The 16,650-nt window shown below is 41.2% G+C and overlaps 1 protein-coding gene across 1 annotated transcript; it reads right to left on the bottom strand.

The window, feature by feature from the left end:
* Positions 1-1,027: 1,027 nt before the first annotated feature.
* On the bottom strand, positions 1,028-12,484 carry LOC310858461 (ATP-binding cassette sub-family E member 1-like). Its single transcript, XM_083764580.1, has 17 exons — positions 12,369-12,484; positions 12,107-12,192; positions 11,906-12,003; positions 11,679-11,796; positions 11,271-11,408; positions 11,044-11,113; positions 9,762-9,861; positions 9,279-9,368; positions 9,048-9,169; positions 8,273-8,494; positions 7,999-8,058; positions 7,327-7,385; positions 5,859-5,969; positions 4,745-4,887; positions 4,249-4,371; positions 1,820-1,931; positions 1,028-1,090 (listed from the first exon to the last, which is right to left on the bottom strand). The coding sequence occupies exons 1-17, from the start codon at positions 12,469-12,471 to the stop codon at positions 1,046-1,048; spliced, it is 1,800 nt and encodes a 599-aa protein (XP_083620706.1). The 5' UTR covers positions 12,472-12,484; the 3' UTR covers positions 1,028-1,045.
* Between the last annotated feature and the right edge of the window lie 4,166 nt (positions 12,485-16,650).

The raw sequence follows: 16,650 nt of genomic DNA, 5'->3' as shown, positions 1-16,650 counted from the left end.
ACTGTGTGAGGACAAAATCTGACAATTCTTTCCATGAAAAAACCTTTTTTAATTTCAATATGCATCTTTAAAATATAAAAAAACAGACTTTCATTTGATAATTTTGATCAGTTCGTAGTTAACACAAATCCCTTAACATAATAAAAACTATTTACTGTATGGTCAGCAGATACATAAATTGTACAAAAACAGTTAATATAGGTTTTGAGCCCCACCAAGTGATCAATCACAGATTAAACAATGAAATACTTTCAGCTACAGGCTCGATCTGTGCTTAACTGTAGTGCCGGGTTTCCAGAAGGTGGGATACCCGTTTCCTGTTCTTGTTCATTTTCCCATAAGTTCATTGATTGGCTCAACAGCAGATTTGAATGGAAAACTCACATTCATTGTCTGTTTCCCTTTGAAATCCGTCCAATCAAATGAAGGTAGGTATATGGAAGCAGTTATGCACAGAGCTGTCTAGGAGTCTATAGGGGTTAGAATCCATGCGACTCTGTCGAGTGTCTACAAACACAATGGCCAGCACTAGTGCTGGCAGGAGTAGTCGGACGAAGGCCCGACAGCCTCCCGGTGCAGGGGGCTCCTCAGTCCTCACGGGCAGGTAAGCCAGTAGGATACAACAGCAGTGACAACACACAGACACAAACAATGAAAAGAAAAAAGGAAGGAATAGAGTGGGGTCTGATATAGGCAGGGCTGGACATATCTCTCAACGGAGGTCTTTTTGGTCAATGGGTCTTAGTATGGAATGGATATCCTAATGGGACACACAGTAGTATCTGCTGGACGACTGCAAGAAGTGCAAGTACAAATCTTCTATTTGACCACATAAACACTGCCTATATAAATATAATTAGTTATAATATGTTATAATGATTGTGCAACTTAAACATGTGCACTGTTCTGTCATTGGTTCTGCAAACTAGGCCATAAAACCTTGTTACTGAAGTATCATCTTCCTCGATGATCTGTTTCACACATCTCCCACAGTATGAAATATTAAAAGGAGGGGATCTCTCTCTCTCTCTCTCTCTCTCTCTGTTCAATCCAGGAAGAAGTACTTTCCACTCTTCTTTTGTTCTGCATCCTGAACAAAGACAGATTAAATTCAGAATCATACAAACACTACACACTACAAACTATTAATTCAATAACATGGCTTTTAGCACACGGTCAAAATTGAGGAAGCAGATGACATTAAAGAAATGTTATTTTCCATGTTACAATATTGACTAGTGATGATAATTGGAGTGAATATCCATGTTCATAATTATTTATAGCTTCACAGAATGTACACGATAGATTACAGAACTAGAATTACAGAAAGTGTTACATTCCAATGCATATCTACTACATCCCCTTTTGGGGAAAGCTTCAATGTCATATTTCTTACAATAAATAATAAAAAAATGTTTTAAAATAAAGTTGTAAGTACGTATAGGCTAGAAATTATCATTTGAAAATGCCATTGTCAGAGGGAAAACACAATTCTATAAAGTCTGTAATATCCCCATATTAGGCAAACAGTAATGTAAAATAATAATAATAATAATGTACTGTATGGATGTATTCCCTGATTGGGAGTCTATCAAAATTCGAAAGCCACTTGTCATTATGGTTCATTGTCCTTGTCATGTCTTTGTAAATTCAATCTTTTTATTTATAATAGTGTTGTGCCTGAGCTGTTTTTCTTTTCTTTTCTTTTGTTTGTTATTATGTTCTTGTTGTGTAATGTCTGTTTGTCTTTAAAAAACCAATAAATATACTTTATAAAAAAATAAAAAATAAAATGAATTTCCAATTCAGCCTCCTGTACCTTTACGGAATTCAACTTGTTGATTCTTGGTCTGTAGTTTTTGGGGTCTCTTCTGAAGGTGATCTCCAGCTGAGCGAGGAACTTGTTCATGCCAGCGAGTAAGGATTGTGGTCTGAAAACATGACAACACAGTATGATTATGCAGCTCTAAGGTCAGGTCAGCTCACTGCTGGGTGTACGCTGTCATTTCCTAGGTTAGTAGCTTGTAGCGCCTTCCGTCTTGAAAAAAAAAGAAAAAGCATTTATTTGTTTCAAATACACTTTTTCTCAACTTGAGGTGCCCTGGTGCAAAGAACGCATAAACACAATACACACATAGAAAGGTGTGCAATGGCAACAAAACGCTACATTCCCATTGAAAACCATTGCGAAAAGATGGCCAAGGTAGGTGTGGGTGGCTGCCTTTGATTGTTATTGTTTATTTTTCTTTATCTTCTGCACTACTGAATTTGTTATTTTTACTTCTTTAGTTGTATTGTATCTTAACCCATTTAGACCTGATGCCGATTCTAAAAGATTGTCTTCTAAATCCTGAGAGTTTCCAGAAAAACCTAATGTTTCTATGTCAGTGGACCCCCCAGAATGATCTGCATTTGGCTGTGGACACCCATCTGAAAATATGTTGTTCCAGGGACCCTCCCAGAAGCAAAGATTTGAGTTAAAAATGTTCGCTCTGAAAGAATATTTTCATTTGCACCACATTTTCAGGATTTTTCAAAAATAGCAAATCTACAGGCTCGTAGTGCGGCACTCTGTGCTGCACTGTGAGCTTGTAGATCTGCTATTTGTCAATTACTTACGCCTACTACCCCTTCTGGGGCATAGGCCGTCAACAAGCGATCTCCAGGCATCTCTGTCTTGAGCTGTTGTCTCCAGCTGGTTCCAAGTCATCTTCATGGTCTTGGTGTTCCATGTTAGAGCTTGTCTAATGATGGTGCTTGCGGGCCTTCGTAGGGTGTGGCCTATATCCATCGCCATTGGCGTTTTCTTATCTCTGCCAGAATTCTATGATGGTCCAGAATTCTATGTTACTGATGGTGTCTGGCCATCGGATATGAAGGATCTTCCGCAGGCAGCTGTTAATGAAGACCTGCACTTTTTTGATGGTGGCCGCTGTAGTTCTCCATGTTTCTGCTCCGTATAGGAGGACCGCTTTGATGTTACTGTTGAAGAACTTGACTTTGGTGTTGGGGGTCAGTTCTTTGGAACTCCAGATGTTCCATAATTGGATGAATGCCGTGCAGGCTTTTTGGATCAGATTATAGTATAACATAATCGTTAAAATACCAAAAGGGGTTCCCGTTCTGAATGGGTTATAGCCTAATGTGTTTCCTTTGCTTGATGTTTTGCATTAAATTGCCTTGTTGAAATGTGCTATATTGTCCTTGCCTTGCCTATCTGTGTTATAGCACCTACCGTTTAAAGAATTCACTTAGCCTACCTTGGGATTCAAATCACAAGAACTTCTCTTCTCTTTCAAAGCTAACTACCCCCTCTTGTGGCTAAAATGGAAACTAAATTAGAATTTTGGAGATCATCCCAATTCCACTGACTGGTAGAATTAAAGATTCCACTGACTGGTAGAATTACTGTAATTATTACACTGACTGGCAGAATTGATTCAATAAAAAGTATGTTTCTTCCTCAGCTGTTCCTCAGTTGGTTCAGTGTCTCCCCATATTCTTGCAAATTTCAGGTTTTGTGAGACAACTCAGCTGAATCCCCTCACTGGTTGGAGCCGCCATTATTGTTTGGGTGCAGTTATCCTGTCTCCTGTGGCCTTTAATAGATAACTGTGGACGTTGTTACATTTCCATGAATGCCAGGCCCATGTCTATGATGCATGGTCGAGCATCTCTGAAAGGTTGAGTGAGCAACACACACACACACACACACACACACACACACACACACACACACACACACACACACACACACACACACACACACACACACACACACACACACACACACACACACACACACACACACACACACACACACACACACACACACACACACACACACACACACAGCGTGGGGGTCCTTGACAATTGACATGAACAACTTTGAGCACCACTGGTATAGCAACATGATCTTTTCAGATTAGAATCAGCCTCAGGTCTTAATGGGATAAATACCTTTGTGTTTGAAATATCTCAATGTGACATCACATGCTACCCGTGGAAATGAGGGAAATACCTAAGTCATGGGAGATGCAATGTACAGGCCAATCACCATTATCTGTTTCTAAACAGTGTTGTTGCCTAAAACAGCATAATCATTAGCCATAATCCAGAATAACAGAAGAATCCAGAAGAATAGTCATCAATCATCATAGTCTCATGTGGGAACACAACTCTCTTTGCAGGCTCATGTCAACTTGGCCATTTTATTATTAACACATGATGTTTAACAGTGAATCTTACGTGTTGGCAGTTGTGCTCTTGGATGGGATACCGTCAAACACTATGACGCGGTCCGCCAGATAGGTGGCCATGATGAAGTCATGTTCCACCACAAAGGCTGTCTTCTTCGCATGGAGGATAAATCTAGGCAACGGAGATAGAAAAGAACAGTAAATTGTCAGTCAATTCCACTAGAAAGGCAGGACAGTTACCCCACCAATAAATCACTGGTTGCAGGGTCATGCAACAATAGCCTAACTCAAATACACTGAGATGTTTGTCTTTCCTATGCAAGACGTTCTACCCCAATCTAGTTAAAGCATAGAATTGTTTTCTTCTTTTGTTTGAGAACATATCAAGGGTCGATCGTCCACACAGAATGATAAACTATAATGCTAATGATGTGAGAATCCAAATTGATGGTCATGAATGATAACATTTTGCAGGCCCTGGGGAGGCCCTAGTTTAGTGTCTTTCCAACGTTCTTTCTATTTCAAATCATAGTGTGTGCACTCACCGTTTGATGACCCTGGCGGCCATTAGACGTTGCTCTGAGTCCAGATAGGCAGAAGGCTCGTCAATCAGGTAGACGTCAGCTGGTCTTCCTAGACATAAGACTAGGGCTACTCTCTGCATCTCACCTCCTGAGAGGTTCTGGACCTACACACACGCACATACGCATGCATGTACACACGGACAGATACAGTATGTGACTCACTGGGAGCAGGTTCTATTTTGAGCCCTTGAAGGAAAGCTTGAAAATATAATTTTTAAGTAAAAGTACAAATAAAAGTACCAGAAAGCAGTAGTAATACAAATTTAAAAAGTTTGTAATATAACAGCATGTTTGCAGACATGATTCAAATAATAAAAATAATGTAATAGTTGACCAACACATTTACTGTAAACAAGACAAATTCTGCTCTTACAAACATGCAGGTGCAATGACCTGGAACTTGGCACCTGAGCAGCTGGGGTCATTGCCATAAAATGCCATGCTGGCTTGTGGTGGAAATCTTTTGTCAAAATACCATTTTTGGATATACAAAAAAAATCACACCCGTCGTGACCCGGATGAAGTGACTGAGGGGAGCTAATATATTAAAGTCTAACTCATTTTGCTATGATTAGGTGATGTAATGGTGATGTAAAACAAACAGTGTCAAAACAAACATTAAATTATCTTTATTGTTAATGGCATTTAATGTTTGTATTAGGGACAAGATGACGAAAATGGCATTTTTAAAACAAACATTGAACTAATAACAAACAAACCTGTATATGAGGGGCTAGCGCCCCTCAATAATAATGTGTACACTCAGAGTTAAGGGGCAAGGTGGTCAAATTAAACATTTGAGAACCACTAGTATTGTTGTAGTAAATCAGTGTCATACATATTCTGAAGAAAACCTGGAGACTTGACATTCAGTAATTGGGTCTTATGATCAAAATAAGACCATTCATTAAGCTGTGTAAAAAAAGAAAATCTAAAATGTGCCACGGACAAGAACAATTGGGCCTTGCCGTGGACGCATTTGTCCATGTACAGTCATGCCTGAGGCATAGGGCGACCAACATTTTGTTGATTTTCTGTCTTGCTATTTATTTGTAAGTTCTGGTGTGATACTCACGTCCTGGTCGATGATGCTGTCTATCAGCATTGGTTTCATGACGTCTGTGACAAACTGGGGGTGTGTGTAGGAGTCACGGATCTTATCATGCATCAGAGCCCTCACACTGCCCTAAAGACACGGCAGAAGACTGGGTTAGATAGTCAGGAGTGGTAATGTGCTCCTCCGAGCACAGGTCTCCGGCTACGCCAGGCCAGGTAGTAGAAGTCAATCTTAGGATGAAATATGAAATAGGACAGTCCGTCTTGATGACATGACTATAGAGAAACAGTCAGGAATTTGTTTTGCAAAAATCGGCCTCTTGCTGGCGCTAGAACATGCCGATGGGAAAGGCGTGTGTGTGCACAGTTTCACATAGATCAGGCCAGCGGTGCCATCAGAGACCAAACTAGAAAAAGTGCCCTTCCGGGCACAGGTCTCCACCAGGTTATCCACAGATCCGTGCAGTTAGAGGTAAAAACACTTTTCGGCCAGTTATAGCGCCACCTTGAGGCTGAGTTGAAATTGTTCATGTGGCATTTCGTCCTCGGCCTAGTGGGAATGTGGGTGCACAATTTCACGGAAATCACGCGATGTGTTCATGATTTGCAGCATTTTGTTTGAAACTGAGCACTCCTGTGAACTTTGGAAGCCAATCTTAACCAATCAGGATGGAGTCTGATAAATCTGAAAGACCCGTTTCGTTGAATGGCTCTAGAGAGACTGTGTACCAATTTGCGTGATGTTTGGACAAAATCTGTAGGTGTACTGTGCAAAAACTTGTTTTGCACAAAGCGGCCTCCTGGTGGCGCTATAACAGGCCGTTCTGGAAAGTTTGGGGCAGAGGTTCATGGTTGGCATCCAGGGAGTGTGTGTGCAAAATATGGCATCGACCGGGTTAACGGTGGCCGAGATTAGCTGTTCACGGACACACGGACACACGGACACACGGACGGACACGCGGACGGACGGAGTGCAAAACATACTCTCCCCACATGCCTTCGGCCTGGTGGAGACAATAACCTAGTATAGACTACTAGTGCAATGCTGCTTGGCTCGCCTTTCATATTATGTTTGTTTTGTCATCTATAGCACCCACTGGTGGACAAAATGAGATACTGTACATAATACACAGAGACAAACAGGCAGCCTCATTACACTAGATTTACATTTGCTGCTCAAGTAATGATATAATTTACTTTTTTTAAATGTACATAGCATAAATCTTAATTAAAGGCAACAGTTTTGGTTAGCGATGAAATATGTTCTTATTCTGAAGGCTGCAAGGGTTCTTCTGCCCTGTAACAGTCAAAATAATCTTCTTTACGAGGCCAATACATTTCCTTCTGAGAAAACACGTGCAGCCTGCAGCCAGAAAGACAGAAAGAGACAATATTGCCACTTGGATTTTCTTTTCTTTATGTGATTAATTCACATTCAACTGTAAACCAGTAGTGTACGTTAACTAAACTACTGGTTGACAACATACTTTGAACTTGGGGCTGATCGTTTGTGGTTTGTAGCTGACATGGAGGACGGGCATTTCACCTGGAGAAGACAGAAAAACAGAATAATTGTGTATGTTCTCTAAGAAATCCAGAGACATAATAATATATTACACTTTATTTGTACTTTATGAAAAAAAGGTTACAAAACGACTAGATAGACAGTAGAGATTTAAAATATGTCACTGACATATTTCTTGCCAGCCTGAGTAATTTCAGTTATTGTGGGGTTCAATGATAAGGAAACAGATACGCCCGCACACTGATTATCTGCTCGGTACATGAGTTTATCTTTAATAAAGGTTAATAAACGTTTTGGTCCCTCCGGACCTTCTTCAGGCATGGAAGAAGGTCCGGAGGGACCAAAACGTTGCCTTTATTAAAGATAAACTCATGTACCGAGCAGATAATCAGTGTGCGGGCGTATCTTTGTCCTTATCATTGATGTCCACTGGCCTACGCACCTGTTCATACGCCTTATCTATGTGCGCAAGCTTGTTTCTACAGTTATTGTGGGGTGAAAATGGAAAACCTCTTTCTATCCCTTCTTGCTGTTCAGAATGTCAAAAATAGTTCCTGATCATTTATGTCTTTCTACGATTTACTCTTGATTGTATTTTTGGTGAGTCTGGAAAAGAGCATCAGCCAAAAGTCACCTCCTTCATCTGGTTTCAGACGGCCGGCCAGCATTCTGATGAATGTTGTTTTGCCCGTTCCTGAAAAAATAATAGAGCAATCCAATTAGTAGACACATTTTTAAAACACATGCACGCGCACGCGCACGTGCACACACGCACGCGCACGTGCACACATGCACGCGCACACACACACACACACACACACACACACACACACACACACACACACACACACACACACACACACACACACACACACACACACACACACACACACACACACACACACTACCGTTCTCTCCTAGCATGACCATGATTTCAGAGTCGGTGAACTCTCCCTCCATGATCTCCAGGCTGAAGTCTCCCATCTTCTTCTTCATGTTGGGATAGTGGTAGTGATTCATCTTCTTCACCTCCTCCTCGTTGGCTGTCTCAGCCACCTTGAACACTAGTGACGTCGGTCTGAATCTCATGTTCTCCGTGGGTACGTAGCCGTCCAGGAAAATGTTGATGCCTGGGGAGAACAGAGGTGAGGGGTTTGTGGAAGCCAATTTGGGGCCATATACTGTATGTATGGCTACATGTCAGGTCCACGGGGAAAGTAAAGTCTGTATAGAGGAACATAATTATCCACATGAAGGGAAGAAAACAGTCAGTTTCATGATCCATTCCCGTTCCATTGACAGGCTAACAATCCAAAATGAAAGGTTGTGAATGTGAGGTCCATCAAGTGGTTAGGGTGTCCAGTGAGTATGAATGTGCTCAGCAAGTTTCATGGCAATCCATCCATAGTGTATGAATGTATGGATTTGAATCCATACATTGTCTGCCAGAGGAGATTCTAGCCTGAGGGTGGAGCTAGAGAATAAGCCAGTCACCAAAATAGGGATCATCCTCTGGAGCATGATTTGACAGACAGGGTTAGCAACAGGGCATAACTTGTGAGTTTCAATACTAACACGGAAATCTGGAGATGGAGGTCTTAATTCTTCTGGTTCTATTGTTGCTTATTGTGGCCAATAAATAATTCCCTGATATTGTCCGTTGGAGAGTGGAGTAGTACCTACCTTCCCTGACACTGAAGGGCATAGTAACCACTCCGTAAGCACCGGGCACTCCATACAGACAACAGATGAAATCTGACAGGTAGTCCAGGACACTTAGGTCATGTTCCACCACAATTATGTATCTGTGGATGTGAAAAGAAGACCCAGACTTTCACACAGACAGTGGCTTCTGGAATGCTCAATGAATACTTGATACAGAGTGCTACAGTATATCTGTCACTATTAACTAACCTATCTGGAGTGATGAGGGAGCGGATGGTCATGGCAGCTTTTAAACGCTGCTTCACATCCAAATAACTGGAAGGCTCATCAAACATGAAGCTGTGTGAATTAAATTGGAAGAATCAACGTCAGACAACTGTGGAAAAACAAAGCAACCATGTCTTTGTTCTACAAGAAACACCAGTTCTAACTTCTCCACTTCCAGTAGTATGAGAGGCTTTAGCCCAGCTAAATGTTATTCATTATTTCAGCTTTCAGAGTTGTGTTTACTCAATGTCAACAAAGGGGACAAGCTTAAACTTAATAACATCCACTAAATCGCATATTAAATAAATTTGTAGGAAAATGTTTCAGTGTTAGGATCTGTGTCAGATAATCTCAGATTACATAATAAATACAAATATTTTGTGAAATTCCACTTAGTAAGAAAATGGTTCAGTCCAACATGTTTAGAAGCCTTGATACAGATGTGCGTGGGTATGTCAAGCTTACATGTCGGCCCTCTGGATGCAGACGACAGCGATGGCGAAGCGTTGCAGTTCCCCTCCTGAGAGGTCCTCCACATTTCTGTCTCTAAGATTGAGAGTGAGATCTGAGAAATAGAGGCAGAGAGTGTGAGCCATCAATTCGGCTTTGTGTTTTATGTTGCCAGGTAAGAAAGCAGAGACACGGTGCTGTGCAACATCCGAAAGGAGGTAAAAAGGTAGACAGACACCCATTTATAGTGAGTAGCCAATAATTTTTTGTCATTCAAAAATTTCAAAATGTAGTCGTTATGTCAAATAATTCCATTATTTGGCATATTTTTCCATCGGGAGGAGAAGTGCCCTTCTATGGATATTTGCATTTCACCTTCCTTTGTTGATTCATTATGCTTTACTTCTCAGGACTCTGGGAGGGCGCTAACTCCTGTCTTCCTAGCTCTTAAAGGGCCACTTCACCCCTTTTGCAGAGCTTGAATGATGTTTAGGACATGAAGCCATGTTCATGACCAAAAACCTGTCATGAACATGGTCTCACTTCCTTCCTGGATTACAAAGTCACATCTCCATGCAGCCTCCCCCTCTCCACAGGGAGGGGAAGTGCACTGGGCATTGTAAGAATTCAGCAATCCAGTCAAACACACAGACTTCATTATTTTTCTGACCATAGGGTGCAAATTTCAATGTGTATCTACTACAAATACTATTAACATTGAGTGACTGCATTCTCTTCCAGTAGTGAAATGCTCTTTAATATGCAACACCACTTGCACACACCTCATTACACTCATGCACACATACACTACTTATTTTACTGATCTTCACATCTCATTATTATAGTTTTGTTTGTTAATTAATAAACATTCCCTTATGGCCTTTCACCTGCATCCGCCCTGTTATTTCGTCAAGGTTCCTCCTGGTTCCCTTATAGGTCAGGGCCATAAAAATCCCCTACTTGGCTTTCAGGCAGCCCTTTTAGGCTTTTTGAGCCTTTATTTGATAGATAGTACAGTGGAGAGAGATAGGAAAAATGGAGAGAGTAAAGGAGTAACATGCAGTAACCAGACGGCCGGAAATCAAACGCTGTCAGGCATTAAAGTTCATGTGGTACGAGTACTCGGCTATCGGGTCACCCAGATGGAGGTAATTCTAACATCACACTGCACCAAGACCATAATAGGTTCTGGCTTCACTGACTAATCCCAACACCATCCATCAAATGGCATACTGGAAGATGGCTGGCTTAGAAGAACCAGGGAAAATACATATTAAAGGCACGGTTATCGATTTACCAAGCTGTTCGCAGACCACATCCGCAGTTTTTGTATCGTCCTTTCGGGTGAGGATGGCTCCCACACTGCCCTGGTGAACAGAACAAAAGAAAACACAGTCAGCCAATGCACGTCCAACACGTCCAGGCTACTATCCATTCAGTCCCTATTATCATGAAATACACACAAAAAACATATCTTGCTATTTCAAAATAATTGGTACTGCTGTGGGGTGGTGCAGTGTGTACCTTGACAGCCTTGGGGATCTGGTCCACATACTGAGGCTTGATGACAGCCTTGAGGTCATTCTCTACGAGTTTGGTGAAGTAGTTTTGTAGCTCTGAGCCTCGAAAGTAGGTAAGAATCTCTTGCCAATCTGGGGGGGCCTGGGGAGTCACACAAAAACATAATACTGTAACTGTATAGTATAATAGTATAATACTGTACACAATATTTAATCAGCGTCCGGATACGGTAGATATTAAATCCTACATCACAGATGATTCAAGTAGTCTGAATTAATCGACTAATGCTGGGTAATAATACAGTGTATGAAATGACCCTCTTGTTCATCTGCTATATCATCATGAATATAGGCAAAATTCAGAAAGAAAATTCTGCATCCAGAAAACATAAATATCCAGTTCTTCACTCACATCAAACTTTCCCAGGTTGGGCTTCTGTTTCCCAGCCAGGATCTTCAATGCTGTGGACTTCCCTATTCCGTTAGTTCCTACCAGACCCAACACTTCCCCTAGTCTGGGGATCGGTAACCTATAAATCCATATAATATGATACATATTGTGATATGATAAACACATTAACCGCTGAGCCTTTAACAAGTCCAAGACCATAGTCATCTTGCGTTTGACTTTGAACTCACCTATGCAGTTTAAATGAGTTGGCATTGTATCTGTGAGTGGTGTCTTTCTCTAGGTTGCTTGGTAAGTTAACAATGGTGATGGCCCCAAATGGACATGCCTGTACAATACATTTGAAAAAGTTTTTTTCAGGCAACCATTGTGACAATGCTTCCTCTGAACCCCAAATCCTCCTACTACGTAGGTAACCTGAGGTCACTAACCTTGACACACATTCCAGCTCCGATGCAGAGGACTTCAGAAATCCAGGCGACTTTGCTCTCAGGTGTGACGATTATGCACTGCTTACCTGGAGGACACGCCGAAGACAAGGAACGCACAAGTTCATCATGGGATGAAGTACAAAAGCAAACAAAGGCGCCCCTCACTAGATTTATTGAATTTCCAGCATTTAATATTACCCATTGACCTGTCTTTAAGATACACACTGAGAAAAAAACCCCAATGTGAACAGAGACCTCCTACCGATTTTGACCACAGGACAGCTTTTCTTGCATTCTTGTCTGGATTTCTTTGGCTTGCATTTGTCATGATTGACAATAGCAATTCTAGTTATCTTCTCTGTCATTCTGCACAGCTGTTGCTTGGCACATCAGAATTGCTGATCTGCAGGCATAGAACAAAAAAAATTTATACCTTGCTTACACTCTTCCAGATGAAAGTCCATAAGTACATGTAGCTGGTAACTTTGTGTGTAATAGAGAGGAAGCACATGGTTGTCTACGTGCTCCCCAGAACAACAGTGGAGGTTTGCAGTGACATGGACTGCAGTACACATGACATATGGGGGGTTGCCAACTCAATTTGTGTTCCAAGTTGTGTACTCAAAGCATCTTTTCAGTCTTGTTACTACACCTGGATCTGCCTTTCCACAGGCTTCTCCCTCTTCAGAACCTGTAAATAGGTCAAGTATTATCAAATTCACATTCCACACCCATTGTTGTGAGCTTGGGACCTCACCTCATGGGGAACATATCAAATTATTGGGTAATATATCTGCTGCTTTATCTGTATTTGCTTTTTGACGCAAAGAACACTATTGTGTAGCACCACATCCTTTATCACGACACACATGCCATGTGTGTATAATATAGATTATAATGTATATGCACTGTAAACAAACTCAACCATCAACAGTCATAGTGTGGAACTGAAAAACAAGTAGGCCTATACTTGTTGGAAAACACTGCCAAGTGTGGAAACGTCCACTGCTGTTTGTGGATAAAATTGTGGATAAAATTTTGGAGCATTAAAAAGTGAGTCGCAGTTAGATGTGCGTTATTTTTTCTTTGAATCTAAGAGGAACTGAAACACCGAAAACTGAACTGACAATTCAGTTACCGGTAATTTAAAGGGGTATTTCACTTTAAAACCCATCTGAGGACATTTTAACAGTTACTCTGGCTTTTGTGTGCAATTTGTAAGTTGCCTGACTCAATATTTAGATATTTGATAGACTTATTATATAAGTCCATTGAACTTCATCCATCCATCCATCCATCCATCTTCAACCGCTTATCCGTAGTCGGGTCGCGGGGGCAACAGCTCCACCAGAGAGCTCCAGACTTCCCTCTCCCGAGCAACATTAGTGACTTCCTCCTGGGGGATTCCGAGACGTTCCAAGGCCAGAGAGTCGATGTATTTCCTCCAACTGAGCCTTGGTCTGCCCCGGGGTCTCCTCCCAGTGGGACATGCGTCGAGGACCTCCCTAGGGAGGCGCCCGAGTGGCATCCTAACCAGATGCCCGAATCACCTCAGCTGGCTCCTTTCCAGGCGAAGGAGCAGCGGTTCTACTCCGAGTCTCTCTCGTGTGACTGAACTTCTCACCCTATCTCTAAGGGAGATGCCAGCCACCCGTCGAAGAAAACTCATTTCAGCCGCTTGTATTCGTGACCTTATTCTTTCGGTCATGACCCACACTTCATGACCATAGATGAGAGTAGGAACGAAGATTGCTCCGTAGACAGAGAGCTTTGCCTTCTGGCTCAAATCTCTTTTCGTCACAACAGTGCGGTACATTGAACTTCAAACTCAATTAATTGAAAACACATGCACACCCCTGGTTCTTGTGACTGATATATTACATTTAATGCTTATTGAAGGGGCCATATTTTCCATTTATGTTAATGAATTAAAACAATGTTTTAAAGTGAAATAACCCTTTAAGGTAGCAAGTGTAGGACTACCATGTGTACCAGTACCATTTGGAGGCAGCCCTGTGAGGAAAGAATGCATGCACCAGGTCAACTAGAGTTCAATGCTGTAAGTGTCAAATTGAGCCAAGTCATTGTCTAATGTCTACTGAGAGCATAATTTGTGGCTGTGTCACATGCATATGGAAAAATGCACAACTTCCTGAACAGAAGAATACAGACACTGTCCTACAAAGCCAGAGTATATACACTAGTATTGCAAACACACACACACACACACACACACACACACACACACACACACACACACACACACACACACACGTGCCAACCGGGTGCTCACAGGAGATAAAAAAAATAATAATAAAAAATGTCTTAAAGGTGTATTGGAGGTGCCGTTAGGATCAGTGGGAAATGGGAATGTAGACTTAAAATGGTAAAGGAGATCCGAGCACTCCAGAAATGTGGAGGAGTGGAAGTAAAAGTTAAATTCTGTATTCTGTATTCTATAAATGTCAGGAAGAGTTCAATACTAGTGTGTACACACACTAGTATTGTTGCAGCATGTGAATGGGGTGCCCTTTCATAACGGATGTATATTTTAATTAAACTTTAAATCTTAGATATGACATGTTTTGAAGGCAGCATGCACACAAGAAGAAATATTTGACGTTTGCCTTTGAAGTTAAGAGTATGGATGTTGGCCTCCTTTTGGAATGGCATAAATTCCATTATTGCATAAACATGTTTCATGTAAAATGAACTAATACAACCTCAGATCTCTCACACACACACACACACACACACACACCCACACAACTAAGTAGCCTATGTATTGCACGTACTACTTAAATGGACCAGCAGCACCAGACCAATGCAAATGATGAGATCAGCCGATTATCAATCACAAATATATTCACAATCATCGTTTGTTCGGAATGTTACTCAGGAAGTGTAATAAGTTACTTATTGGCATTAAAAGCAATGACTTGGATAAGTAACTGTTTAGCAGTTAACCTTATTAGGGGAATGTATTCGGTAATAACTTTACAGTAATATAAATACACATTTTTAAATATATAATAATGGTTTAGACTACTTTATAGAGGCGAGTGTCAGTGATAGGTATAAGTAGCCTAATCAACATAACAATCATGCCTCAACTGTAGACAGAAAAACACAACCCCATGATGTAAAATTGGGAATTGAAATAATAATAATTTGCTAAAGGTATTCAACAATAGAGGGTTTGATCATTGCAAAAAAGGCATGCATGCCATAGTTTATGTTCATACCTCCACCTGCGAGACAAATCTGATTCCACACACGCAATACTGCAAAACAACATCTCATTATCAACGATACTGACCTCTACTCTAGCCTAATTATTAATTAATATAATTTCCCTGAAATTCCATACCATTCTGACATATTGGTGGTTCAAGGAATTAAAGATATGTTATGAATCATGATAAATGTTGTGAAACATCAAACATGCCGTTATGGCATGGATAGACTATTGCTTCGGTAAGTTATTGATGGAAAGGCAAGTTTACAAAATGTCTATATTAGGCATGCAGCTTACCTTATGTTCAACTTCCACGTTCCTCCGCAGCTGCTTAGCTAGTAACTTCACTCTGCGTGCAAGCAATTTCCAAGTGTCCCGGCCGGTGGGGGGGGCTTGATATTTCATCATATATCTGAAACAGTGCACTGTGCACACAACCTCTAGCATAAAATATGATCAGTGGTGTTCTCATTATTTTAGACAACTTAACATAGCCCCTTATTCACTCGTCCCTCGCATGCCCGTGTGTGTATGTGCTATGTGGCGAGAGGGAAGCTGATGTCATGTGTCATCAGCTCATGCAAGCGAGAGCTGTGTGGTGCACCAGTCAGTCAACTCAGTGGCAGTGCATCATCATTCACCTCTTCCTTCAGGAGGACCCACCTATAGCTTTACTTTATAACCCAATAGCTGGGTAATCATTCTAGGAGCACAGGGTCATTTTCTAGGCAATATTATCATGAACATTGTAATCCTTCCTATAGTTTAAAATTGGTGAAATTATTGCCTTATTATTTTGTAATTTATTCTGGTGAAGAGCATCAGCTAAATGTATACGTAGCCTATAATAATGTACGATATTTAATAATTTTGTGCCCTTTGCGTCGTGCTTGCGGTTAGGGTTTGGGGTAATGACTAATGACTGTCGGACTGTTAGTATGTCGGAACTTATGGCTGTATACAGTGTTTCAGTTACAAGACCAAGGCATGCGGTTTAGGGCCTTGACATCTTAAAATGGAACAGGAATGGCGCAAAAATGTGTTTAAACTTATTTACTGAAATGATCAGTAGTTTCCTTCATGTGGCTAAATGTATTGGACAGTCGGACCCCAAATGCACTTTGATTACAGCAAGGTAATTGAATTGTCATCATTGTCATGATAAGTAGATCTTTAGAGGTGATATTGAAACATTGGTACAATAGCCCCTTTTCAAGCCGGGCCGCCGGCGTGGTGGTCCGGGCACCCTAGGCTGCAATGCGTCCTTTGCAACTTGTGTGTCAAGCCCATCACACACCGGGTGCGC

This window comes from Protomyctophum parallelum (assembly GCF_964188405.1).
Source record: "Protomyctophum parallelum genome assembly, chromosome: 5".
Classification (NCBI taxonomy): Eukaryota; Metazoa; Chordata; class Actinopteri; order Myctophiformes; family Myctophidae; genus Protomyctophum; species Protomyctophum parallelum.
This window is presented reverse-complemented; position numbering and strand designations above follow the sequence as displayed.

Coding starts and splice junctions, on each gene's coding strand:
- LOC310858461 (XM_083764580.1), bottom strand. CDS start 12,471: ATGACAGAGAAGATAACTAGAATTGCTATTGTCAATCATGACAAATGC. Junction 11,114..11,270: donor AGATCCCCAAGGCTGTCAAG/GTACACACTGCA, acceptor TCTGTTCACCAG/GGCAGTGTGGGAGCCATCCT. Junction 1,932..4,248: donor AAGAGCACAACTGCCAACAC/GTAAGATTCACT, acceptor TCATGTTTTCAG/ACCACAATCCTTACTCGCTG.